Source organism: Pteropus medius, unplaced genomic scaffold (genome assembly GCF_902729225.1).
Source record: "Pteropus medius unplaced genomic scaffold, Ma_sr-lr_union100, whole genome shotgun sequence".
NCBI classification, from domain to species: domain Eukaryota; kingdom Metazoa; phylum Chordata; class Mammalia; order Chiroptera; family Pteropodidae; genus Pteropus; species Pteropus medius.
Window position 1 is genome coordinate 17705274 of NW_024344378.1, and position 27960 is coordinate 17733233.

Sequence of the window (27960 nt, forward strand, 5' to 3'; positions counted from 1 at the left end):
TTATTTCTATTAAAATTACTAGAAGAGATCTTAAAGTTCATCTGATCACATCTCCTTTTACAGAAGAGAGAGATATAAATGTTTAACAGCCCACTCAAGAGCTGGTATAATTAGAATTTACCTTGTTCTTTTTGGCTAATGAAGGAAATAGACACAGTCCGAAGGCCCACTTTCTGCTCCAGATAACTTCCCTTCACCTGACCAGCGGGGAGAGATTCCAACAATTTTCACAGTTCATTCGACAGACTTTCATTGAGCTGCAAACCAGGCATGGTACACTCACTCGTGCAGTTCAGCTTGCTCTGGGGAAAGTAGGTGGCTTTTCCTCCCCAGAGGATATCGCTGTCCTGTGGGGAGTGATAGGTAGACCGACCCAACTGTGCCGAGGCCAGGTCTCTCTGCCTGTGCCCGGAACTGTGTTCCCATGAACATTTTTAATCTGTGCTCCTCAGAGAACCCGGCCCAGCACCATGATGGCTGGTTTCCTGAACATTACTAGTAGCTTCTGTTGATGGTACCTGCGAGGGTACATAAGACCACTCCAGATATTGCTGTATATTTTTAGCCTAGCCCACTATTGCCCTGGAATGGAAGATAATTTCAACTGATTATTTTGAGAAACACACACACACACACACACACACACACACGGAGACTCCCGTAAAGTCTTTCAGTAAAAAATAAAATAAATAAAAATAAATTTAAAAACTTCATTATTTTGTTTGCAGTTTTGCACTGAGATACCACTAAAGACTCAACTGGGTTAAGTCTTGGAAAATTCACTTTTAAAAATAAAATTAAAATGTGCTCAATCGGGAAACTGTGCATTCTAATGTGGCAGGACACCTGAGTTCTCATTTGAGCTTCGTTATCAGCTTTGGGATCCTGGCTGCACATTATTGCTCTTTTCTTGGCCTCCATTTTCTATTCTGCGAAGTGATTTTTTTCTAAGATATTTTCTATTTCTAACATTCTATGATTTTATTCAAAACAACTAACGAAGTATAATTTATAGAGGAATGAAGTTATTCTCTAAGACATCATATACTCTAAATGATTGTGAGATAAGCAAGAATCTGTGATGCGTTCTTTGGTAACTGAATACATAACACAGTCCAGTTATAATGGTAATTTTCTGAAGTCTTCCTCAGTCATACCAGCATCCCAGCATCGACCATCATCCAGCAGATGAATGATGGTTTTTAAAAGTGGCTAACATTTTATAAAGATGTCCAAAAGATGCTAGGAATGTATTTTAAATTTTTTATTTTATTTTTCATTATGATTGACATAATGATTTTATAATCATTTACAGATAAAAATGAAGCCATGGTTTAAAATTCAAGAAATTTCCTTATATTTTTATCATTCTAATTTTAGGAGTAAAGAATAAGATATACAAATGCCTGTGACTTCTTATGCAATTGAGTAGCTCGGGAATCTTGAGTGTATGATTTGTCATGCTGCACAACACTTCTCATTCTGCAGGCTTTTCAAAGAAACTGTAGAATTCTGACGTGTAGAAGAGCAGGCTTTGTTTCTCGGAACAGGGAAGTTAAATTAAGCATCTGGGGGTTTATTTTAAACAGGCTACGGTTATGGCTTGCTCTCCCTCCTCCCTCTCTGCAGCAGTGGGGACTGTGGGTGGCTCTGTCCACTTCATTGACATCCGGGATGCCACATCCCCTCAGGCAGTTCACAAGGCCTTTCTCTCTGAGTCCTCCGTCCAGCACCTCCTGTAAGTACTGCCTGCTTCCAACAGCAGCTTTGTCAGGCCTGTCTACCAAGACAGTGAAGCCATTATTCCTTTAAATTTTAAGTGTTACATGTTTTGTTTTCAACATTAGCATTGACTTGGTTCGTTGTTCCGAATTTACAGAGGGATGTGTAGTAAAAAGTTCCCCTCTTTGTCCCCAAACACCCAGTTCTCCTCCCCGGAGTTACCAATTTCTCATGTGTTCTTCCCAGAGATACTTTATCCATAAACAAGCAAAAAGATAAGTACTTCCTTTTATTTATACAAATAATTATCAAGCACTGAGAGTGTGCCAGTCACTTCTATTATATTAACTTTATGAGATAGATACTTGTATTGTTACAGATGAGGGAGGTGAGACATAAAGATTTTAAATAATGTGTGTGATTACTACTCAGAAGACTAGTGTTACTCAGGTGTAAATGGCAAATGTCTGGATTTGAACCCAGGTACTTGGGCTCCAGAGTATATACGATGTTCTGTACCTCATTTTTTTTTTCACCTAACGGTATATCTTGGAGAATGTTTTCTATCCATAAATAAAGACTTTTCTAATTCTTTTTTACTGCTACACAGTGTTCCATTATATGAATATACTATTATTTTTTAAAAGACAGTATGTTAATGGGCATAAATGATTTCAAATCTTTTGAAGCAATATATTTAAGAAGATAGCATAGAGATATTGGATTTGGATTCATGTGCTATTCTTTCTTTTGTTAATTTATAATAACAGTAAACATTAATAAGGACTGACATTTGTGCCCTGCTTCATGGTGTCGTCACACATTGTAGCTTATTGAGTGTAATTTTCACCCCACCAGTAGGAAAGATATTGTTCTTGTCCCTACACCACAAATGAGGAAATTCAGGTCTAGAGAGGTTAAGAGAAGTGTTGACCCAAGATTAGCCTGTGCCTGGAGAAGCTGGTTTTCTGCCATCTCTGCTATTCCTGCAAGCTCTGCTCCCTAAGGAACTATAACCTCCCTCCATTTACACCCTGCTCCTCTGTACCATATTTTTGGGGTACCTCTTTTTTCTTAGATCCTCCTCTTTCACCCTAATTTTCATTTTCCCACTTTTTCTAATTTGATCAAGGTGTAGAAACATTTCATTCTTCCTCCTGCCAGGTACTGGTCCTGAAGGATACTGAAACGTCGCACTCATCGCTAATTTGAGGATTGCTTTTTTCCGCTTGAAATATCAAGAAAGCTCTGTTGTCACATTCCATTCACTTATGATGAAATAGTTGTTCATCTTAGTGACTCTTTTTGACTGTGTATTTACAAGTTGCAATTGGAAATAGCATTAGCTTAGAATGTATTGAGTATATTTACATGTAATCACTCGGCTTTTATAAGGTCGGGTAATAGTAAAAATCACAGATTGACTGGTTTTGAATGTATCTCTGTGCTGTCGGTCAATGAATTTGTTTAAGACCTTTTTAGTGAAATGGGTAAAATCAGATTTCTTTTTTTCTAGTTATGACCAGCGAGGAATGTACCTATTAGTTGGAACGTCAAAAGGCTACCTCTTTGTTATCAATGCCAATCCGTCAAGCTTATTTCAGATTCTTGGATTCGTAGGTACTACATAAAATGAGTATTAATTTAAAATGTCGGTCACTTTATTCCAGAGAATTTAAGGTTGTGAAAGTGGGGCTATAGTGAGACAATTATTTGTGGCATATTTCCTAAAAGAGAAACATTTAGATAACCATTAAAAGTTACTTAGGAGAATTCTCCCCTCATATTTAGAGGTTTGGGGCACATCTGCTTGGTACAAAGTTGATGTTAAATAAGTTTTCTTGAATCAATCAATGAATTAATAAAATGGCCAGATATTTCTAATGTTATTACAAAAGGAAATTGAGTTGTTTATCCCTGAAATATTTTTTAAAATAATATTTGATCTCTGTTTAATAAAGGTACCTAAAGAAAGTTTTATTACGTGAATCAACTTTAATATTTCCTCTTTAAGCAAAGTGATATCCAGCGTTTTCAGTAATGTTCATCCAAATGCCCAGGTAAACCACAGATGTAGTAGGCAAGATGGCACTATGTGATCAATAGTCAGAATTAATACATTTCTTTCTGGCTTTAAGTACCAAATACATATGTATATTTTCCACCTAAATATATTTTTAAAATCCATTTATTGATTTTTTTTAGAAATTATTGACCGCCTACTTGGTATGTAATACTGAACCTAGGCCCTGTGGGGCATGGAAAGTTCAAGGAAACAATTTAGTGGAGGGGGAATAAGCGGAGTGCTGTGTAGGTTCAGAGGAAGAAGCAATTCATTCTGCCAGGTATGAGGAAAGGAGGATGCAGAGGATCAGGGGAGAGTTTCCTGAGGGTTTAAAGGAGTGGAGAAAGGGGCATGTTAGTATTTCATCTCTAGATAGAAGTCTGAGCAAAGGCACTTAGAATGGTAAGGAGACTGGTGTTATAGGTAAATAGAAGAGTTTACTAGATGATGATTATGGAGATGGAGTCTGAAAGAAGACTAAGGATTTGGGGTATCTTTCCAAGTAGTCCGGACTTTTTTCTGTGATTAATGAAATATCAAAGTTTTTCAAGATAGGACTAGTGTGATTTGACCTGCTTTTTAGAGGACGACTCTGGTACAAGTAAGAGAAGGATGGAACAGAAAGGCAAGAGAATAGAATAAAAAAGATGAGTTAGGCAATCGTTCTAGCAGCCCAGGCAAGAGCTGATATTAATCATGGCAATAGCCAACATTTATTGAGGGATTCCTTACCATGTGATAGCCAGTGGTCTCAGTACTTGACATGTGTTAATTCACTTAATTATTACAGACGACTTTTATAAGGTAGGGATGGTTATTATCCTAATTTACAGATGAGGCAGTTGAGGAAGAGTGAGGTTAAGTACTGTTCAAAGTCATGCTTCTAGGTAGTGATGGAGCCAGGACTCAAACCTGGGAAGTCTGCCTTCAGGGTCCATGCTCTTATCCACAATGTACACACCCATGAAAAAAGAGGGAAGAGTTATCACTGATGGAACTGGTAGAGTTTGGTATTTGATTATAAGTGTAAGGGAAAGATTAGCAAAGACTCCAAAATTTCTGGTCCAGATGGTGGAAGTTTGTGATGTCATCAATTGAAGTAAAAGCTCAAGAAAAAAGAAAGTTATGGAGGTTAAGGAATAGGGTGACAAGCTTTGTAGATTTGAAGCCAATAAGCTCTTCATTTGGGGATCTTTAGCATAAGTTTGGAGATGGAGAGTTGTTCACACCTTAATGATAGAATTCTGATCTTGAAATCGTGGACGCTGATGAAATGGCTTAAGAAGACAGAGTAGAAACAAACCCAACTGCTTAATGAGGCCAAGCAGGTAACTTAAATAACATAAATTAGATGACATGGAGTGTGGTAGGACATATAGCTGACCATTTTTTAACATATCCAGTCAGTCAGAGTGTGGGATGGGGAAAACTATTTCCTTTGAAGCTGTGAACTGAGGAAGATGAGATAGTGAAGAAAACTGAGGACAGGTCAGAGTAATGGGAGAACTGGGAGACGCCTACTCTGGAAAGAGCTTGAAGGAGGAGGCTGGTTGAGGGTGTAGACTGTGCCGCAAGTGTGAGTGGAATGAGGGCTGGGAGGAGGCTCTTGTAAATTTGCCGATCAGGGGTAACCGCTGGGAGAGCGTTACTGAACTCAAGGAGTTCGTCTGGCCTAAACACATCAAAGACGAAAGAGACACGGACAGGAGTTTGTAGCAAAGAAAGTAGAAGTTTATTTAAGGAAATGGTGCCAAGCCCCAAGCCCCAAGCTAGCACTCAAAGACCTGGCTCCCAAAGGCCTCTAGGGAATAGGTTATATAGGGAAAAACTCATTAGTGGCTGAGAGAGTTGGGGTCACGGGCTCTCCTGATTGGTCGGAGCTAGGGTAACAAGCAGTTGATCATTGCATCAGGTCCTGATGTCGATCATGGTGTTGTTCTGCCTGGTTTCAAGGGGATGCTGGTTAGGTCATCTACATTTATGGGTGTGGAGCTGCTGACGTTATCTTTAGTTTACTGAAACTCTGTTTCTGTGGTCAACAAGCCTGTGGCTTTTCCTTAAGACTGTTTGATGCTGACCTAAGGGCTTAATGATTAAGGGAGTGGTCATGCAGGTAGGCAGAAGAATAAGGAAGGAAAAGAAGCAAGTGAGCCCAAGTCCAGTTTGAATGAAGGAGAAAGAGAAAAAGTTATTTCAAACAGGTGAAGATGTACAGGGTTACAAAAGTTACTCTAGAGTGGAGAGACAGAGGTTAGGAAGGAAGTGCCTGTCAGAAAACGAAGTCGATAAGTGGTAATTCTTGTTTTGAGTCTGCAGTAAAGAGAATTAGATGGTCACTGTGGTGGGGAAGCAGGTTCGAAGGACGGTCCTAATTGGAAAACAGGAAGTCTTGAGGGCTGAATAGAAGAAACCATAAAAGACACAAGAAAATAAAAAGATAATTGATAGCACATGTTCTAATTGGACATTGGAGGCATGGGCTCAAAATCACAGATGGAAAGGGTTACATTTTGTTCTTCCAGAAATGTCAGGAAATGAAGGGAGAAGTTGAGAACAAACAGAAAAAAATGTGACATTTGGAATGAGAAAGCTGGGGTCAAGTTTGTGTCAAATGTTCTCAATCTTCCTCGCTAAGTAAGAAGGAAGGTCAGCCACCGAACACCTGAGGAAAGGAGCTGATATCAGGAGGCCTGAGAAAGTGGACACACTCAGAACAGCCCCCATGGAGAGTGGGAGTAGTGAATCTGGAGAGAACTCGCAGTGGGCCCCAGTCATGACTATTCACACAAGGCACATTGCCTAGGTTTCTAGAGGACGAACTCAAGTCTCGTGTATTTCTACCACACCAGCAATGCCTCGACTACATATGCAAAGAACAGTGACACCTGAGTTTATCCCATGTTGGGAGTAGGCAAACCAGCAAGAGCAGACATTTGAGGGGCCAGAGCATGCAGCTGCTGCTGAGTGGGGTGGACATGGCAGACTCGGAGTCCTTCCTGGCTGGGAAAGAAACTGAGCTCATCTGAGCTGGGTTGAATTGGCCAGTCCAGACATCTAATTGGGAGAATCTTCCATCGTTTATCCTGTCACTTATATTTAAAAGTCACTTTAAATATCCAGTAAATACATTTAGATCTAAAGATTGAGTGAAGACAATCTTACTTGGGAAGATAAGATTTAAACTTATCAATGATCACTTGTGGTATTGATTTTCATTTGCTTTCAGAGGTGGGCAAAGACATTTTACAAATATCCACAGTGTCTCTTTTGGAAACAGACATAGTGGAAGTGATGGTGCTTTCCCCACTTCCAGAAACAGGAAGAAGCAGGCTGGAAATATTTACTCTGCCTAAAATACTACCGCAAGGTAAAGAGAAGATAAGCAACCAACTCTGTCCTGGGCCCAGATAAGTAGTTGCTATAGTTTTGGCAAGGGGGGGGTTGTTTGTTTGTTTGTTTGTTTATTTGTTTCTAGTGATAGCATTTTTTTCCCCTCTTAATATGTGAAGCTGTAAAATGGCCACCTTTTGTGCTTCTTACTAAGTGAAACTAATGTGGCTAAATAATATGAAATGTGGCTTTTTTCTAAGCCTTGTGAATCTCATGAATCTGTCATATTACCAGAGAAAAGAAACAAGATCGACTGGTACTTTTGTCATTTTGTGATGCCTCTTTTTCCTAGTTTTAAATATACATAGTCAAGTTCAGATAGGTTACTGTGTAGTTACTTTCACTGATAAAATTATAAAGAGAGCTTTCTGAATAAAGGGGTCTGATAAAATACATACTCTGTTTTAGATAACAAATATCTGGGTAATTATTTTGCAAATATATAATTATAATTATAATTATAAGTATAAGTATAAAAGAGCCAAAGACCTCAAAGTACTTTTATATTTTAATTAACCATGTTTTAATTAAAGAACATCATGAATTTCATTTAATGATATGCCTCTACTTAACTGATGAAACTAACCAAGGCCTTATAAGAGATATTTTACTCACTATCAGTCATTTAAGACTCAAGTATTCTAATGGAGCCAAGTTGTTTTTAAATCATTTTTATCACCTAATAGACTCTGCATTATTAATTGGGCATTTAAATTTTTTATTTTGCTTTTCATAGTTGTTCATAATGTTTGAAAAAAATAAAATCATTATATGGTGCAAGTGATCTTTCTTCTTCCTCAAATCTTATAGTTTTTACAGCCTTCACTAATGAAAGAGGGAAGATGAGAGAGGAACTCATTCATAAGTTCCTCTACGAGATAGAGCATGCTTTGTCTTCTGCAGTGTTGGACTTTGAAAGTAACCGAATATATGGCTTCTGTAATGAAGTGTCATACATCTGCATCTATCTTCTTCCTGAAAAAGTATGCCAAAATTTAAGCGTGCTATCATTTATCTTAGCAAGTAAGATTGACACATTGTATTAATTAGATGTGATCTATATTTTAATATTCTAATCTAGTTAACAAATGGCTTTATCATAATGACATAATTTCCTTGAATTAGATGTATATTAGCATGATTTGTTAATCCATCATAAAATATGTTTGAGCAACCTCACACTTGTGCTACATATATCATACTTGTCAGATGAACATGCAGATGACACAATAGTGGTTTAATGCTGTGAAAAGACAATCTAGCATTAGGAAACTTATTTGACAGGTGTCAGGATTTGGGGTAGAACTTTGCACCTGAGCCCTAAGCAATAGGGCTATGTTTCCCTCATCCTTTCATCATTCTCTCTTCAAACTTCTCCCATATTGTATCACCTCCTGCTACACACACACTGACCCAGATTATCTCCCATCCTTCCTCCTTAAACCCTTCAATCAAAGCCCTTATGTCCCAGAGTAGCCAATGTCAGCAAGATATGAGACAAATTAAGAGAAGGAAGAAATTACTGATAGCAGAGAAGTTTCCACAAAAGCTTCATGGAGGAAGTAATATTTGAACTAGACTTTGAAGAATAGGTTAGATTTAGACATAGAAAATTGTCGTGGACAACCTTAGCAGTGGGGTGGGGTTGCTGAGGTAGTGAGAAGACAGGATTGGTGGGGATGGGGTGCCGAAGGGCATTCCAGACAAAAGTCACAGCATGTGCAGAGGCTCGGAGGTAGGAATGCATGAAACACAAAGGGGGCATATCAAGTAATTTATTTTGACATGAGCATGGGGATATATGAAAATGATTAGTGAAAAATAAAGATTGTCGATATAGTCTGAGATCTTTAACAGTAGCTAACATATAAAAAAAGGATTTCTTAGTTGATCGAAACAAACTTTTATCTGCAAAGATGAAAAATACGAAAGGACAGGTGCCCACTTTATCATGTGTCAGCTTATTTCCCATGACAGTTTGTGAATTTCAGTCCAACTGTATATGCACAATTACACACCCTAAGGTGCTGGTCCCCTGATCTTTTCTATAAAGCGGTCATTTTCTTTGATTGGCAGGCACATAACGGTATTTGCGTTCTTAAGCCGTACCAAAAAATACAAAGCAAACATTATGGACCTGGAGTGCTCTCTCTGTCTCCGCATGGATTGTGGCTCATATCAAGAGCTCAATGTGGAATTCTGTGTATCCGAGACATTCATACTTTGGTAAACTCTTTTTTTTTTTTAAACCATGGAATATATATCTTGATCTCATATAAGGAACAAAAGCCCTTAGGAAAGGAATCAGAACTCTTTCCTAGGTAAATTGACTCATAACTTATTTACCAATGATGACTTTAACATTAGATATTTTCATGTGCTGAGGTTTGAGCGTCTGAAAGAGAAAACACCAAGCGGGGACTGAGGTCTGTGAAGAAAGAGCATGGAGCAGGGCTACATAGCTGAGCTCCAGCTGAGCTCCATCACCACCTAGCTGCTTGTCTTGGAAACTCACTGAGCTTCAGGTGCTCTTCTGTAATATTAGGGAAGCTTGGCTTGCACCAACCCTGTGGGATTCTAGTGAGAGTCAATAATAAGGTGTATGCAAAACTGCCTTGGAAATAGTGAATTACTGTACAAACCTAGTATCTCCCTGGCCTGAAGGAGATACTAGGGTTGCTGACGCCCCCACCTGACTCTTCATGTGATGCTGGAACCGAATTGTATTGGTCATCAGTACAATTTAATATGGTCAGTGATTCTTACCCAGGCTTCTACCCCATACACCTGAAGCATCACAGTCACCCACATTACACACTCCCGTGGTTCCACAGATCAACTAGACCTTGGTTGTGCCCATCCAGCTCTCCTTGCTCACCTGTGCAAGAAAGTATATTTGGAACAGAGTTAGGTAAAATATTATATATTATTAAACAGAAAAAATCTTAGATCACTTAGAGATTATTTTTAAGTGAACAATTTGCAAACTCTTATACTGTCTCATTCAAATGATTTATAATGTACATTAAAACTGACAATGGTATGATATGGCAAGACATCAAAGTTTTTTGGGGTGATTCTATACAAAGAACCTCACATCTGAGGTTATCCATGGCAGCACTGCTTGTAAAGCAACCTAACATCCATCAATAGAGGATAAGTAAATAATGCTACATAAACAGTACATAAGTAAATTATGGAATGTTATGCAGCTGTAAAACAGAATGAGGAAATCTTTATGGAACAATATAGAAAGAACCCCAAGATATAGTGTTAAGGGAGAAATCAAGATAATATGTATATGTATTATGGTATAATTTATGTTAAAACTTGTTTGCATAAAAATTTGTTTATATGCATAAAAAACCTCTGAAAGATTATTGAAGATATTGTCATTGGAGGTGGTTGGGGAATGATGACAGAAAGGAGATTTCACTGCATACACTTGTATGGTTTTTGAACTTCAAATTATTTGAATGTATTACGTACTCAAAAGTTTAAAAATTTTTAAAAGGCATCAAAGGCTGAGAACCAGTGTGACACAGAAATTCCAGTTTTTAGTTAAAGGGCTTAGACTTGCTCTGTGTACCAAATTAGTGATGCTTGGGTTCTAACTAAACTGGTTTTATTAGCATCCTCCATGTGGGACATGTTATTTTTCATTTCTTGCAGAGCCCATCACCCTCTCTCATCACACTCAGCCTCTTCACACATAAATGGAACCGGCCTGATTCTTGCAGGTGTCTGAATTTGCCCTCTCTGCTTGCTTAAGGCCTCTCGCTTAACTTGGTAGCCTTCAGCGAGTCCATTTGTTTCTCTGCATCTGATTTTCCTTTTATAAATTGGTGGTGATAATTCCTCTCCTTTTCATACCACACAAATGGGAGAATGAATCAGTATTGGTGAATGTGTTATGAACTAGAGATTTTCAGTGCTATGTATTACCCAGAGACTACTTCCATACCAACTAAAATGCTGTTAACAAATAAAAAAAAGATTTATCTACAAGCGAAGTACATGTAACCCCCTTAAAAAACCATGCGGTAGAATTGCATTTGTAATTTTTGCGCTTTGTTCCTAAAACTATTGAGGAAACATTTGCCCGCTGTCGGAGTCATTCTCACCAAGGGCATGGAATTCAATCAGTGAGAATTTCAATGGATGGACAAAACATTCTAGTGAATGGGAGAGAGGACGGCACCCTCGTTTACTTAAGATGGAGGTACGTGCAGTATATAGTAAGCAACCTCCCATGGTATGGTGTTTTAGAATAAAGATTTTGTTATTACTTAGGTACAGTAAGGCCAACATAACAAGAGACAACTGCCATTGAAAAGATTGTTATAGTCACAGGTCCCAAGAGGAAGGGGTATGTCATGCTCTTGGGGGGCCATGTGGGGAAGCACCAGAGTTGTAAGGAGGCAGAGGACGCAGAGAAACTGTAAGAGCCTTTCTTACGGTTTCCATGGGAAGGAGCAGGCAGATTTAGGACTGGCTAGTTTGGAAAAATATCCGCGGTTCCTAGGCATAGGGACTGCCCTTGGTTGTCTGGCACTTGGCCCCAGAGGTGATTAGCACAGAAAAGCAGTGGCCCTGAGTATGGAAGCCCAGTGGAGGAGATGGTCGGAGTGCAGACTCTGGATTGATTGGTTTACATTTGAAGTTGGGCTCCTGAGCTAGCTGTTTTAGAAATTGGCTAGCCCTGGAAGGGGCAGCCCCTCCAGGATCAGCATGGCCCCAGATGTCAAAGCTTCAAAATATAAACAATAAAAAGGCATGGTTATTACCTATGAGATGATCTGTCCCCTCTTTCAAAACACCTATTGAAGGAGCACAAAAAATGAGGACTATTTGAATAGTAGATAACTTTAAAAACTCTTGTTTATTCTTAAAAATCCTGACCTAGATCTATATGTATGCGTATACACATGCAGACTTACTTTCCTAATTAGACTTTGCTCAGACAATATTAATTGATTTAGACTTTTACACTAAAATTAAATTTCTAAATAAACAAATACTACCAAAGCATACAGATGAAGGATGACCAGAGGATAGAGAGCATGAAGGTGACAGCCTGGATTTTAAATGTTGCCTTGTTTGAACTGCCAGTGGACGTCACTAGTCAATGTACAATTCATTTCCACAAAAATAATATCTCACAGTGCCTCCTGTGATTGAAACAATAATAAAACATGGCCTTTCTCAGTAACATTTGAAAATGTTGAATATTGTAGAGGTTTTACATTGTAACAACTTTGATAGCCACTTATTTCAAAGACTCATTTGAAGACTGCAATCATCATGCCATTTTATACATAGAATCTTAAAAAATATTAGCTTGTATCTCATATATAAATCCTAACATATTCTTTATAGTCAGTGAACAAATAGCATCTCAGATAACAGCAAACTAGTGCTAGAGCCCTAACTATGGAAGTAAAGACATCCCCACCCATCCCTGGGTTAACCATGTGGACTACTGACTCAAAACAAAGTTGAGCTTGAAACCTCAATCCTATTAGTCCGTAACTTAAGGCACATGACAACACCTCCAAATCAGCTATATCAATGTTATTCAAGGTAGGGTCTGCAGCACCTGCACGCAAGCTCGCTCGCTCGTTATGCATATTCTTGAGGCTCGCCCAGATTTCCTGAATCAAAATCTCAGTGAGTGGGGCCCAGGAATTTGTTTTAACAAAACCTCCGGGTGATGCTGAGGTTCCCAAAGTTTGAGATGCCCTGGTGTATTGATTGAGTGGAAGTGAAACTTCTCTCGGGGGGCAGGGGCGGGGCAGGGAGTTGCGACGGAACGCTGAGGACGGAATGTGATAACGTGGTTCTGCATGTGAAGCCGAGCAGCACCTCGCACATTCAAAGGGCTCAGCCAGAGTAGTGGCTCTTCTGTGCAGTGGCCATGGCAGGTACAGAGGACACGTCGGGTGAGGGTATGGGGACAACTTGAGGAGAGGCCACCCAGAGAGGTCAAGAGGCTTGTCGTGCTCTGGATCCCATAGAACAGGCCCTGTTTTAAGAATCAGAGCCCCGATAACTACAGGGCGCTGCAGAGAACCGTCTACATAATTCTTTGTGTAGAAATGATTATGTATCTGGAAATAATACTGCACAACGTGACTTTTTAAAATTGTAATTTTATAGCTGTGTTTTCTTTTTTATTAATATAGGCGGTTTGGAGGAAATTTAGCCAGTGAAATTTTTGAATATTGCCAGCAACTTTTAACTACTCTGAAAAACACCATGGAGGAGGAGAATAATTATTTAAGTATAACACGAAGCGACTCCTTGGGTTTGGGATCAGAATCTGAACACACAGTTGAGTTCAAATATAGTTTTCTTTCTCCTTCTATTGACGTAAGAAATGTCCAGACCTGTAAAGAATTTTTGTAAGAGTTGATTTGAGCTAAACAATGATTGCTAGGAAGATTTGAACCATTCAATACTGATTGAATAAGTATCTGGCTAGATACTTCCTAAATAGTATGTGACATGAAAGTATAGAGAGACCATTAAAATGATTCATTTATTCAATCATTTAACAAATATTTATGAGCGCCTACAAAGTGCTAGGCTGTGGGAGATATAGGCATGAAAAAGACAGAAAAAGTTTCCACTTTCATAAAGCTTATATTCTAATTGGGGTAAGCAAAGACAGAGATAAATAAGTGAATAATAAAAGATTAGATAGTAACAAGATCTGTTTATGGAATAAAAATGGCTCGGTGTGATAGTGTTTGGCTGGAATAGCCTCTCCATCCAAAAGGAGGAGATGTTTAAGCTGAGATCTGAATTAAAAGGAAGTGCCAAAATGCAACATGGGGCAGGAGTACTCAGGGCAGGGCAGGAAGAGCTGCCCTGTGAGGACCTAAAAAGGCCTGTGCAGTTGAAGGGAGCAAGAGAGAGAGGGAGGTAGGAGATGAGGCCCTCGTGGTGGGAAAAGGCCAGGTAATGAAGGACTGTGCAAACCGGGGAGAGTTTGGATTTAATTTTATATGTAATGGGAACTTGTTAAAGAGTTCTCTGAAGAGAAGATGTACAAGATCTTATTTACATTTTTGAAATGATTACTTGCCACTGTGTGGAGAATATCTCCTGTGGGGGACAAGATTGGAAGCAGGGAGATCTGTTAGGAGGCTATGGCAGAGGCCCGGGTAACAACGATGGAGGTGGAGGAGTGATGTGGAGAGGAAGTAGTAGATTCCAGGTAGGTTTCAGACGGAGAGTTGATAGAACTCACTGATGGATTCAAGGGAGAGGGAAAGGAAGGACTTAAGGATTGACTCCTAGATTTTTTACTGGGACAATTATGTAGGAGATGATATCATTCATAGACATGGGCAAGACTGGGGAGGGGAGACACTGTGGGGGAAAGAAAGGAATCTGAAATCCATTACCCATGCTAACTTTGAGAAGCCTTTGTTAGGTATCTAAGCAGAGCTACCAAGTAGGCCATTGATAAGATGAGTCTTGAGTTCTGGGGAGAGGCCAGGACTGGAGATTTTGACTTGAGAATCTAGGGAATGTGGATGGAATTTAAAACCATAAAACCAAGTGAAGTCATGGAAGAGTCAATGGCAAGAAACAGAAGGGGATCAGGACAGAGCAACTTCTAGAGATCCAGGAGAATAGTTTAGGGAGGCAAAGGAGACTGAGAAAGGGCAACTGGTGAAGTTCCAGGAGAACCAGGAGAGTGTGGCGTCCCAAACTCTTCCAAGACAGTTTGCTGCAAAGAGAATAGAAAGGGGGTGATAGCGAAAGGAGAATGTGGTGGTCAGTGAAGAGTGGCTTTCCCAGGATAGGAGATATCAGAGCACGTTTGAAAAAGATTCGGTAGTGGGGAGAAACAGAGGATGCAGAAGGGTGACGCAATTTTTCTTTCAAGTGTAAAACCTTGAGAAAGAAGAAAAGATGAAGATTTGCCCCAAGTACAAATTGTGGGGCAGGCCTTGATAGGCAGTAGAATTTGGTCTCTAGTGTCGGAAAGAAGGCAGAGAGTGATTTGGTGAACATATGACCTGTCTGATCATTTCTGCTTTCTCTGAAAAGTGTGGCTGCTGTAAGGACAGACTGGTAGGAATTAAATTAATAAAACATTACATCTTGGGCAAGCAAAAATGTTTGGTATTATTTTTTAAAATGGAACAGGTGCAAGGGGATTCAAAGCAATTATATGAAGTAGGGTGGGAGAACTCGAGTTTAAATTTAAGAACTGTCTGTCTTCTTCTAAGGTAAATGAGACTATGAGTTTAAACGTTGACTCATCACAAGAGGAGTTAGTCCAAGTTGATAATACAAAGGAAATTCCCTGGATACAACAAAAAAGCCAAGAGGTATTTATAAAACATGAGAGAGATTTGAAATAATGCTCTGTAGTTGTGCCAAATAGGCTATTTTCCTATGACAACCTGTTGGAAAGTTAGAAAGTAGAAAGAGATACTACTTGACAACACATTATGTTGTGAAAGCAAACACACACCCTAAACACAGCCCAATCTTTTAGATTAAGTCGTACCGCTTTAAGAATTGTGCTTAAGCTAATATGAAACCCAACAAAGCTGTCCAGGTAAGCAAAAGCAAAGAATGAAGTGTGATACCTCATGATGGAATGTATTTAGAGGGATGCTGCACGGTCGACGTAAGGAAAGAGGTGGTCCAGGAGCAGGAGAAGAGGCGTCATGGCTCCAGATGTGCAGGAAGGTGACAAGTGTAGTAGCTCATGTCTGGATTTAGGCTGCTTATCTGGTCTCACTCAAGTTTCCAATGAAACAGACTGGTTTTCCTTTGTCAACTATTCTCTATTTAATTTTTCACCATTTAATTATTTTATTTCCATTGGCCTTATAATTGACATCAGTTCCAGGTTGCTTCAGTGGTCACTTATGTAGTAGCGGCTGACTTAAACAAGGTATTGCCATGGTGTTATTTCATGTACCCATTGTATTATTAGTCTTTAAAATTTTTTAAATTTATTTCTAGAGAAGTGCTATCAATTGTATATCTATATACCTATGTACGTATATGTATGTATATAGGCATACATGTATCCATCATATACCTCTCTATCATTTCTTGTGCCTGTTTAAGTGATATATTTGTCCCATTTCAGGCCATCAAAAAGGAGGTTAAACTGTTTTCCAACAAAAGGAGAGACATTAAAAGAGGAATCAAAGCACTTGCTAAAACTGTAAGTGTTGTGAATTCACATACTAATACATTTGGCCCTTGGTCTAAAATGGCTTTTTGAACTTTATTTTGTTCAACACAGCATGAGGAGCTATACCCATTTTTTTTCTCTGCCCATAAGCTCAGTTTTCTAGGGTACGTCAATGGGGTAGAATTTTTTACCATACCACACTATGTATCAACAGTGGTTTTCTTCTCTGTCTACCCCAAATTCTATGTCTTACTTTTCTTAATAATTATTTTAATCAAAGTTACATGTTTATATTTTTACAAATTAATGGGTTACATAATTTAAAAAAATATTTTAAAGCAGCATCTTCCCTACTTTTTTTTTTTTTTTTTTTGCTGATTCCTGTACTCCAGAGGTAACTATTTTTAATTCTTTTAGCTTTTCTGTTTGGCTATTTACCTCTTTCTTTCTAAATAGTCTTTTTATTACTGCTATCTCTTGTTATTTCTGTTGTAACACTAACTATGGGCTTCCTAGTGTGGAAGATGAATGTTTAGGTTCTTGTACACACAACTCCTTCCCAACCATCACTAGAACATACATGTAAATCCCTACTCAGTATGCATACCACTATAGTTATGTAAATAATCTTCAAAGCTGAGCCACATGGTGTATTATAATTATACTTCTATTTTTGCAACTTTATTTTGCCTGGAATTAATAATTGCCTTTGGTTTGTATTAAGCCTTTCTGGATACCTATGACCTATTCAAACTCCCTAAAAATGCTAAAACAAAAACAAAAAAACAACAACAACAAAAAAGAATAAAACTTTTCAATACAAATACCTGAGGAAATCAAACTGTCAGAGTTTTAAATTATTTTATTTTATTTTATTTTATTTTGTGATCTCTCTTCTAGAGCTTTCTATCTTCCAGGTCTAATCTAAGCACCTTGCTTTCTAGACAGGGCACACAGCTGCTGACCCAGGGACTTCCCTTGCCCATCTTCTTGGGAAATCCTTTCACTTGCCTCCTGAGTTGGAGGCCCAGTTTTGGGGGTCCTATGGATTTTTCTGTTTTCTTGGTTATTCCTCTTCCAGTAGCTTCCTAAGCAGGACTGGCTTGGGAACATACTTCTGGTGTACCTTTAAATATAACACAAAATGAATGGCGCCTAACCACTAGAGTTGTACAATGCTTTGGCTCTTGAGACAATGGGTACATGGGAACTATATTTTTTAAGACATGGTTTTTCTTAAAATGTCTTTATTCTACTCTCACACACATTTGATAGTTTGCCTAGTTGTACAATGATTTCCCCTCAGAATTTCGAAGGCTCGCTCCATTGTTTTCTAGCTTTCTAGCACACAGTGTGTGCTTTAGAGACTCCAATACCTTTCTGATTCTCAGTCCTTTGTAGGTAGCCAGATTTTTCTCTCTGGAAACTTATTGCATCCTTTCTTTATTCCTGCTATTTGGAAATTTTACAATTATGCACCTTGATGTGTTTGATGAATATTCTTGGTCTGCTGGTACAGATATGATCCCCACCATTTTCAACCCTGTTTTGAGCCCCAAGAGGCTGGCCTTTGTGGATGGCATCACTGGGCTCTCTTGCCTCTGGCTTCTGTTTGGGTTTAGACAGTGAGTGGTATCAACAGGAAGGAGAAGGTGGGAGAAGTCTAGGGTCAGGGTTTTTAGTCCTCCAGGGTCCTCTCTGCAGTGTTATGAGTCCAACAGCTACCTATTTCTTCAGGTGCAAAGACCCACTCCCCACCCTTCAGACCTAGGAGTGGTGATAGCCTGAGATGCTTTATCATGCCTTGCTGGTTTCCCTTAGCCAGCTAAATCTTTTTTAAAAGTCTCTTTTCCAAATTATCCCATTTGAGTGTGTCATCTGTTTCATCCCAGGACCTTAGTTTGTATGGTTGTTTTTTTTTCTCTTTCATATGCCAGGCATTAATGAGCATTTTCAGTAAGAAACCTTTGTCTTTCAGTCCGGGTGTTCTTAAATTTTTCTTTGGTAATTTCCTCTGTTTTGTTTTTATTTTCCTGATTACCAATGAAGTTGAGAATCCTTTCATAACTCTAAATACTATTTGTATTTCCTCTTATGTGAATTCCCCATTCATATCCTTTGCCCATTTTTCTATTGGGTTGTTGTGTCTTTTTTTAAATTATTATTATAGTTCTTTATTTTTATTATTAGTTTACATTTATTTATGATAATTAGGGTTAACTAAGCTGTGATAATAACTACAAAAACATAATGACATAGAGATGAGAAGTTTATTTCTTTCTCAAACCACAGTCCTGGTGGGGTATTCAGGTCAGCAGCGACTCTGTTTCATACAGTCATTCAGAGACCCAGGCTGACAGAGATTCTGCTAGGTTCAGCACATGGCTTCTAGGGTTCCCTTGTTTGATCTCATTTCAGGCAACTGGAAAGGTAAAAGAGCATGGAGGTGTGCATGGGGCAAAGCTAGAGGTAGCCCTCATTATTTAATTGAAGGACATAAAATTGCTGTTTTATATGGTTTGACCTAATATATTACACATATTTTCTGTCTTGTATCAATGTGTATAATGTGCCTTTTAAATTCAGAATCTAAAAATTACGACCTAAGTGTATCAATCATTTTATGTATAGCTTTTGTTTTCGCAACTGATTTTTAAAGGCCTTCTAAAGTCTCAGATATTTTCTTCTAATACTTCTTATTTCACCTGTAATTTATTTTCACGAATGGTATGAAGTATAGATCTAACTTTATTATTTTTTTTAATAAATAGCCCATTTCATCAGTGCTTTTTATGGAATATACCATTCTTTCCCTACTGATTTGCAACTCTTCTGTCAATTCCTATAGTGCCACGTGTATGGAATTGTTTGTGGACTCTCCATTCTGAAATTGAGTAGTGATCTTTCCTGAGCTAATTCCAAACTATTTTGATTGTGATAGCTTTATAAAATATTCTTATATCTTTAAAGTAATTCTCCCTTTGCTCTTCTTTTCCAAAAAATGTTGTCTTTTTTATGCACATGTTTCCATTTGAATTTTAAAATCGGCTTGTCAAGCTCCATGAAAAACTGATTTGATTTTGATTGAGAAAATACTGCTTATAGTTTGATTTGGGGAAGAATCTATTTGCTATCTGAAAATATATATATAATATACATTTTAATATAAATCACGTATACTATGTATTATATAAATATATATCAATAAATATATCTCAATTTTTTAAAATTATTCTATAGTGAAATTTTACAGTTTAAAAGTAACTTTGTATAATTTTATTAAGTTTATTTGGGGTATCTTGTAGTTTGTTTTGTTTTTGTGAATGGAATATTTTTCTATTACATTTTCTAATTGGTTACTACGGGTATGTATGAATGTTACTGATTTTATTTCTCTTGGGTTGTCTAGGTAGACTATCATATCTTCTGAAAAACACACGTCTCATCCGATTCATTCTTTATACTTTCTTTTTCTTGTCTTATGGCAAGGGCTTTTAATATTATAGTGGTCATGACAGTGGGCATGCTTGTCTTCTTCCTAACCTTAACAGGAATGCCTAAATATTTAATTAATTTAGGATTTTATCAATTTAGAATTTTATTCATTCTTCCCTACTGCATCAGGTTTATTAGTCCTCATTTTGTTACTTTTTTTAGTTGAAAACTTGGTTCCAGTTTCTTAAAAGACTGTAGGTATTTTCTGTTTTTAATTTCAAGATCATTTTGTACATTATTTATACATTGTCTTGTATATCTTTTTGTGGCTAATTTTGAACTTTATTTTACTGTGGTCAGTAAATAAAGCTTGTTGAGGTTGTCCTTGTGGCCTAATATCTGATCACTTTCTGCGAATGTTCCATGTGCGTTTGTAAAGAATCTTTTCTTTTCTTGTGTGTGTGAGGAAGGTACAATGCTCTTTAAATTCCCATTAGATCAATCTAATTGTGTTAGCCAAGTAATCTATATTCATATTTATATTTTTGCCAAGTGAACTGTTTTCTAGAATATGATTAGCAAATTGTCAATTTATCCTTGTTATTTCTATCATATTTATATTAGGTGCAAAAATGTGCACGATCTCCCTAATGGATTATTCCTTTTATACTTATGAAATATCTTTGTCTCTTTTTGTTAGCATTTGTTTATGTATCTTTTTCTGGTTTTTTTGGTTCCATCTTTTTTGTTCTTTAATCATAATACAGCTGGATTGTTTTTTGTAAATCCTATTTAAGCTTTTTAGTAGGTGAGTGTAGCCACATTTATTATGATTATTGATATGTTTAAATTTATTTCTGCCATTTTATTTTTGGTTTTCTATTTAACATACTTTCAACTCATTTCTTTTCCCTCTTTTCTATTCTCTTGGATTGCTTATGCATTTTTTATTATTCTATTTTCCCTTTACTATTTTGAGAGTCATAATTCTATTTCTATTTTTTAAATTATAACCCACATGTTTGACCTCCTCTTTTTCTACATCATCGAGAGCCTTCCTACTCAAAGGTCCAGAGCACGGCAGCGTCGACATCACCTGAGATCTTGACCCCATCCTAGATGTCCTGAATCAGCCTCTGCTCTTTAACAAGACCCCTTGGAGAGTCATAGGCACATTAAAGTCGAAGAAGCTCTGGTTTAGTGTGTATCATACCATATCCATCCCTCTATAGGACAGGAACCCCAATGTGCTTTTGTTGTTATTTTGACTTTTTCATCCCTCACATTCTCTCAATGATGTCATTTGGAATTATAGATCTAAATTGCTTCTTTTCAAAAAACTCTTAAAAATGTCTAAATCTTATTCAGACTTAATAAATCTACTTACCTTCCTCTGGCTGTAGTCCATCCTTAATAATCCTTCCTGAGAAGTGAGTATTGGCGAACTTTCTGAGCCTCTGAATGTCTGTAAATGACTTTAATTTCATCTCACATTCAAACGATGGTTTGATGACCACAGAATTAGAGTTTCAAGGTTTTTCTTCCCCTTAAAACTTTGATCATTGTATTCTTACATCTAGTGTTGCCGATGTGAGGTCTTCTATCAGTCTGATTATTCTAGCTTTGTGCTACTCTTTTTTCTTTGGAAGTGTTTAGGGTTTGGTTCTTAAGTTTTACAACATTTCTGTGTCCAGATCTAGGCCTGCCCAACATTTGTTGTGCCCTTTAAATCTTGAGTAGTCACGCTTTATTGTGTTTTTTAAAAGTTCTCCCTTATTATTTCTTTAAACATTGTGGCTCCAGTTCTCTTTATTCTCTCCTTCTGAAGTCATGTTAGTTGTAGGTGCTTCTAGATAAGTCATACAAATGTCTTTTGTGTCACACTTTCCACCTCTTTATCCTTTGTTACACACAGGGAGAATTCTTAACTGACTCTTATAGATCACTAATTATCTTCCACGGTGTCCTTTCTGCTATTCAGTCCATCTTTTGAATTTTTTTGTATGTTTCCAAGATCAAACTTTTAAGCTCCATAATCTCTTGATTCTTTTGATGAAGTAAAATATTTTGCATCCATAGTTATTATAAAATTCTACTCTCGTTTAATTGACTGTTTTTCTTTGTATAACAAGTCTTTTGTTGTTGAATTTACTGTGTCTCTTCAATGGTTTTGTTGTTCCCCGAATACTTGGTGGTCTATTATTTTTATTATTGTTTTACCATCTTTATAATTGAAACTCCCTGTTATAATTTCACTACACCAGTTCGACCTGCTGGGGAAGAGTTGTAGGAGCTCTGACTTCAGCAGGTATTCCCATCTGTTTCTAGTAAAAGGAAACTGAGTTGGGTGATGTTGGGAAATCTGTTGGCCACTTATCCTGTGTGTAGGAGCAATTCCTCTGACTCCTTCTAGCCACTGACAGATTCCTTGGACATCGCCCTACCTCTCCCACCCAAATATTCATTCCAATTTCCTCCGTCTGGAGGAAAACACCCTGTTACTACTGCTGGGCCCCAGGGAGTCTTACCAAGTGGGGGTACATGTACATGCAAGTTCTCCACTGCTTATTTTTGATGCAGTACCTCCAGCAAATCACTCTGCCAACTACTTCTAGTTTACTGCCTCACTCTGATGTAGCTTCTACCTTTTGTTAAATATTATCCTGAGGGCACTTGGTGCTATGGTGCATCATTCAGATCCATCTAATTTCCATTTTCCAGATGTTACAGTTTCCATACTACTGAAGTATCCTTTTTCTTTTTTTCTTCTTAATTGAAGTAATGGATTTATTATTTATTATACATTTCTTTTAATTTTATGGATTGGAGAGGAGGGAAAAAGGTGTAAAGGCCATTCCCAGTCCACCGTTTTGAAACCGAGGTCCTTACTTTTCCTATCATATCGCTTGGGTTGTTTTTGTTAATTTGTAGGGCTCTTTATATATTGGAGATTGTCACATACATTGCATTGTATGTCCTTTGCCTCTGAATTTTTTGAAGTTATAAAATTTTAAAGATAATGTTTATTATGGAAATATTCAAATATATATAAAAGGCAAGAGAATAATAATCTAATAAACCCAATTGCCAATATTATTATTTCATCTACACCCCTGTCCACCATCCCTTCCCATGATTATTTTGAAGTAAATCCTAGATATCATATTATTTCATCTTTAATTTATTAAGTATGTATCTCTAAAAGATAAGAACTCTTAAAACACATAACCACAATATTATTAGCACACTTAAATATCAGTAATTTCTTAATATCATTCAATGAAGTGAAGAATTTATACATTTTTATTGTTGTTTATAGATGAATGAGCTTTTAAGGATTAAGCCTTAAAACTTAAATAATCACAATAAGCAAATAACCCAATTCTTTACTTGATATAGTTATATTTAGATAAACAGAACATCTTTTTTTTTATTGATTGCTTAGAGGGTCAGAAAACCATGTCTTTAAAGTTTAATTCTTAACTTGTCACCATGCTTTCCTATTTTAAAATTCAGGTTATGAATATGATGGAAGAAAACCAAACAGTAGATAATATTGCAAAATTAGAACAATGGGAATTTGGTCTGGATCTTGAGGAACTGGAAAGGCTTCACAATGAAAGTGAGGAAGAAATAGAAAAGGTATGGGAAAAATATGATTTAAGCACCATAAAGAAGGAAGTAAAAAGAAAATGGGAAGGAGAACTTTTCCAGGATTACACAAATAAAACAAAAACTTTTCCAGCACAATGTGAAGAAAGAAAATCCAGTGCATGTAAATGGATCGAGTCAGAGAATTATTGAACTGGGGACTAGGGAAGAGAAGAGCATCTAGGCCAGCCTGATATCTGGTGTTTGTCACTCCTCCCTGACATTCACACTAAATATCTTTCAACGAATTTTTAGGAATGCCCTCAGCTACCTCATGTCAACTTTGGACACTCTGGTTTAATAATTCCTTTCTTAATTAGGGTTGAAATCTTTCTCCCTATACTCACTGATTCTTCTATTCTTTGAAAACCATCACTTCTTTGGCCACTCTGAAAATGATTAGAGAAGACTGGCAATCACCATGTCCTCTATGTATCTCCTCTTATCTCTGCTAACTATCTCGCTCCTACAACCATCATGTAATGTAGTTTCAATAGCTTCATCGTCATCACACAATTTTCATCTGATTTCATCATATTTGAGTCTGGCATCCACAAAAGATGCCAGTGTAGAGAAAAGCATAAACTTAAACCTCCACTTTTCTAGATTCTATACTTCTGTTAATTCAGCCTTTGCATCTTTTTGTGACAGTCACATCGCATTGTTTACACATTGATTTTATTTTAGGTAAAAGCCCTAATTGTGTTTTACACAGAATGTTCTTAAGCTACTTCTTTTTCAATCTGCACAGTACGTTTGAATTTTTGAGTGTGCAAGTATAAGCACTTTTTTTCTCTGAATAAAAGAATGAAATATAGCTTGATTCAAGGACATTTAAGTGGATTATAGTTGGTTAAGCAACTGTAGAAAAAGAGACTGATTACTTGACTGATGTCTCTAGGAGAGAGTTTTCCAACAATATGCTCCAGACTCTGTCCTGTTAAACATATTTATTAATGATTGGAGTGAAAATATAGAAATAAAGCAGATTTGTCAAATTTATGAATGACATGAAGCTGAGAATGAGAGGTATTATATTGGATAACAGATTCAGGACCAAAAGGACCTCAACAGACTGATTCAAGGAGATAAAATTTACCTAAATGATCATTCATCCATCCATCCATTTATTCTACAACATTTATTGAATACCTGTTACATGCCAGGCACTACTGTAGGTGCTGGGAATACAATGAATAAACAGGTCACCACCTACATGGGCTAATCTAGTGGAGAAGGCAGATCTTAAATAAACAAATACTTCTGTATCATATGATGAAAACAAACTGAATGCTGTGATAGATGTGGGAGATCTACTTCGGTGGTCAAAGAAAAACGCTTTAAAGGGGTGATATTTTGGTTGGGAACGAAAAGAAGAGAGGGAGCTGGCTATGCAAAGATCTAAGAGAGGAGAATGTTGAGCAAAACAAGCAGCAAGAGCAAAGGCCCTGAGGTAGAAAAGGCTTGGAGAATTCCAGGAATAGAAAGGCTGTAGCACATGAGGTGACAGGAGAGAGCCTCATGGAATGAAGTGGGAGAGGTAGGCAGAGGCCAGTTCTGATGACCTTGAGTATCGTAGTAAAGAATTAGTTTTTGTTATTAAATGTACAACAGGAAGCTATTAGAAATGATCCTATTTTTTTCTTTACTATGAAAATTGGCATCAATTTAGGGGCTTTTTAAATGTTTATTTTGGTTGTCACAACAATCCAAAAAGGTAAATAATGGTTTCCTTCACTTGAAGAAACAGGCTTTGAAGCTAGATCACATGGCTAAGAACCCACAACTCAGATCTGAGCCAGGAAGTGCTTTTGATCTGTTCACCAGGCTTCAAGCTTTTCTCTTTGGCCCTGGTTTCACTCAGGCCTAGAATGCCCTTTCCTATTCTGGCACTGGGTTCTCCCAGCTCATCCAGCTAGACCACTCTGCAGTGAATCTGGGTTAGGTGCCTGCCCTCATCCTCACTCTAGTATTTTTTTTCTCTTCGAACTCATGTCTGACTACCCAGCTCCATGACCCCGTTTCTCTGGTCTGCTGACCTACTAACCACTGGTGAAGTGCAGTAAAGGCCTCAAGACAGAGGTCACGAAGTGGTACTTTAAACATGAGTTAACCAAAATTAAACCAACATTTAGATATCTGACAGTTTCATAAAATTACAAATTTCAGATTTCTCTAACAAAACAAGAAGACTTGGCACAGTGGATTTGCTTCCCCACCCTGCACTAACCAGCCAGATCTCTAATAACATGTGTCGTAGCCATCCAGCCCATCATGGCTGTGCAATTGTTCCCACACCCACCTTGGCTCATGTGCAGGACCTACCTGCCCTTAGAGGTATTTGTGTTGACACCCTGGTCCTCAAGGACCGGGGAATCCGGAAGGGAATCCCAAGCCTGCAGACTAAACTTCAGGAAAGGTTCTCAAAGACAAGGAAGTGCTCCCACCAAAGCGCATCTCAGTTCAGAGAAGCACCAGATGTTGCGGAAAGAAGATCAGATTCTACCACTAAATGTGCAGCCATGACTTAGTGAATTTACCACTGAGATTATTTTTTTTTTTTGAGAGATCACATTTTCATTGTTACTTTTCCCTTCATCCATGTTCTTCAAGATAAGAAAGGATGCAGAGATGCATAACCTAGCCAAGAGATATTTGGCTGAACTTATTAAAGAAGAATGCTGGAATTCAATGGCTGTGAAAGGTCGCACTCTTAAGGTAACAGATATAACTCCAGGTACAACACCTTAGCCAATGGGAATTTTCATTGAAAGTCTCATGGCAGAAAAACTTTTAAAAAATATTTTGAAGAAAATCCAAACAGAGAAAAGCATTTAAAGCATGCCTTGCCTCCTTCCGTACTGAATTCTACCTAGATGTGTCACTTTTTCTTGTCTCATTCTTCCCTCTCTGCTCAGGCCCTGTGTGCTTCTAAGCCAGCATCTCTTAAGATTTGTCTTATCACTTCTTTCCCTCTTTCCTTTATGACATTACCTGCATCCAGGTCTTAGTATCTGTCTATTCCAAAAGGCCACTTCACCTTCCACACAGATTGAAAACTAAACATAATATTGTTCACATTGCTACCTCACATTTTCTAAAAGTCTATTTTTCACACTTTTTCATCGAGATTCCTCCCAACACAAATTTCCTGTTTGTGTAGGGGAACCAAAAGTCCCAGTTTATGACTGTGGCCCTAGAGTAACTTTTAACAGTACCCTTTTCACTTTCAAATATGCCAGCCCCACTCCAATGTGGATAATGAAGTATATAGTCAACCTACATGTGTGTGATTGAGCATTACTCAAAAACAGCATTTCTCAAGAGCTGCACATTTTAGGCTGGGTAATTCTTTGTTGTGGGGGCTGTCCTATGGATTGTTTTGCAATATCCCTGGCTTCAAACTACTGGACCCCAGTAGCATCCAGTACCCAAATTAGTAAAAATGAAAAATGTCTCCAGACATTGCACATGTCCCCAAGGGGCTGGGGAGGGAGGAGGACAAGTAAAATTATTCCTAGTTGGGAACCATTGCTCTAGAAGTAAACCCTTCACAAAAGCATAGTATTTTTATACAAAGTTCACACCAGTGCTAATGGTATACATTGTCTTATTTTAAAGAAAATTTCCATTTTTAATTTTAACTCATGCATGATAACCTATGAATAAATTTTAATGAGGAAAAACATTTCTCACTCCATCCCAAATACACAGACTGGTACTGAAAATGAATTTATCTTGTGTGTGTTTTTTCCCCAAGTGCTTTCACATCCCTTACGTGGTTGAGAACTTCCCAATGAAACAACGCACAGATGAAGAGTTGAAAGAAGTGAAGAGAGTTTTTCAGCAAAAGAAGATTGAAACAGAGTGTTTAAAAGTATAATTTTAAATATATGTGTGTTCACATAAGTGATGTTTTTTATTTCAAGGTCTTCTTCGTATAGATTTGAGTTGGGATACAATTTAAGATAAGTTCAGATATTGTTTGTATTTACATTTTCATTCCTTCTTAATTTGTAGAATATATTCTAATGAATATAGGAGCTAAATCCACACAACAAATCAAGAAGCCTATATCTCACACAACACTGGCTAGCCCTCGAATATGAGGATATACTCTTTAAAATAAGATTTGAGGTTTTGTTCTTGTCCTGATCAGAAGTTATCTTCATCTACCTATACTTTGTTTATCTTCTCTTATCTCTAGGGATTGTATTTTAAGATAATTGACCAAAGATTAAGTAGTATCTGTTTTGATGGAATTATGGTTTTCCTAAAGCAATTCCAGCCTTTTTTTTAATAAGTAGCAGCAGTTTCTATAAACTACTAAAAAAAAAAAAAACCCGAAAACCAAAAACCAAAAAACCACTGCCCCACTGGCATAATTTTGCTTTGGCCAGAATCTTGCATCCATTCTTTTTCTGAATGATAAAATGAAGGTTTACTTAATTCTTCTTAACCTACATCCACCAGTCCTATGTGAACAAATTCCTTTGTGAAATATGAAAAAAAAGGTATACTTTTA

At 37.5% G+C, this 27960-nt stretch overlaps 1 protein-coding gene across 3 annotated transcripts in view; it reads left to right on the forward strand.

Moving 5' to 3' along the window:
• The window catches only part of CFAP43 (cilia and flagella associated protein 43), an 86462-nt gene that overhangs the window by 37784 nt on the left and 20718 nt on the right, over window positions 1-27960 (forward strand). For all 3 annotated transcript variants that reach the window (XM_039871272.1, XM_039871273.1, XM_039871271.1), the window contains 12 exons: window positions 1590-1738; window positions 3239-3342; window positions 7014-7154; window positions 7988-8160; window positions 9254-9403; window positions 11269-11399; window positions 13363-13510; window positions 15424-15525; window positions 16302-16379; window positions 23301-23426; window positions 26049-26153; window positions 27196-27312. In XM_039871272.1, coding sequence (XP_039727206.1) covers window positions 1590-1738; window positions 3239-3342; window positions 7014-7154; window positions 7988-8160; window positions 9254-9403; window positions 11269-11399; window positions 13363-13510; window positions 15424-15525; window positions 16302-16379; window positions 23301-23426; window positions 26049-26153; window positions 27196-27312 — 1524 coding nt within the window. The remainder of the gene's footprint in view (window positions 1-1589; window positions 1739-3238; window positions 3343-7013; window positions 7155-7987; window positions 8161-9253; window positions 9404-11268; window positions 11400-13362; window positions 13511-15423; window positions 15526-16301; window positions 16380-23300; window positions 23427-26048; window positions 26154-27195; window positions 27313-27960) is intronic.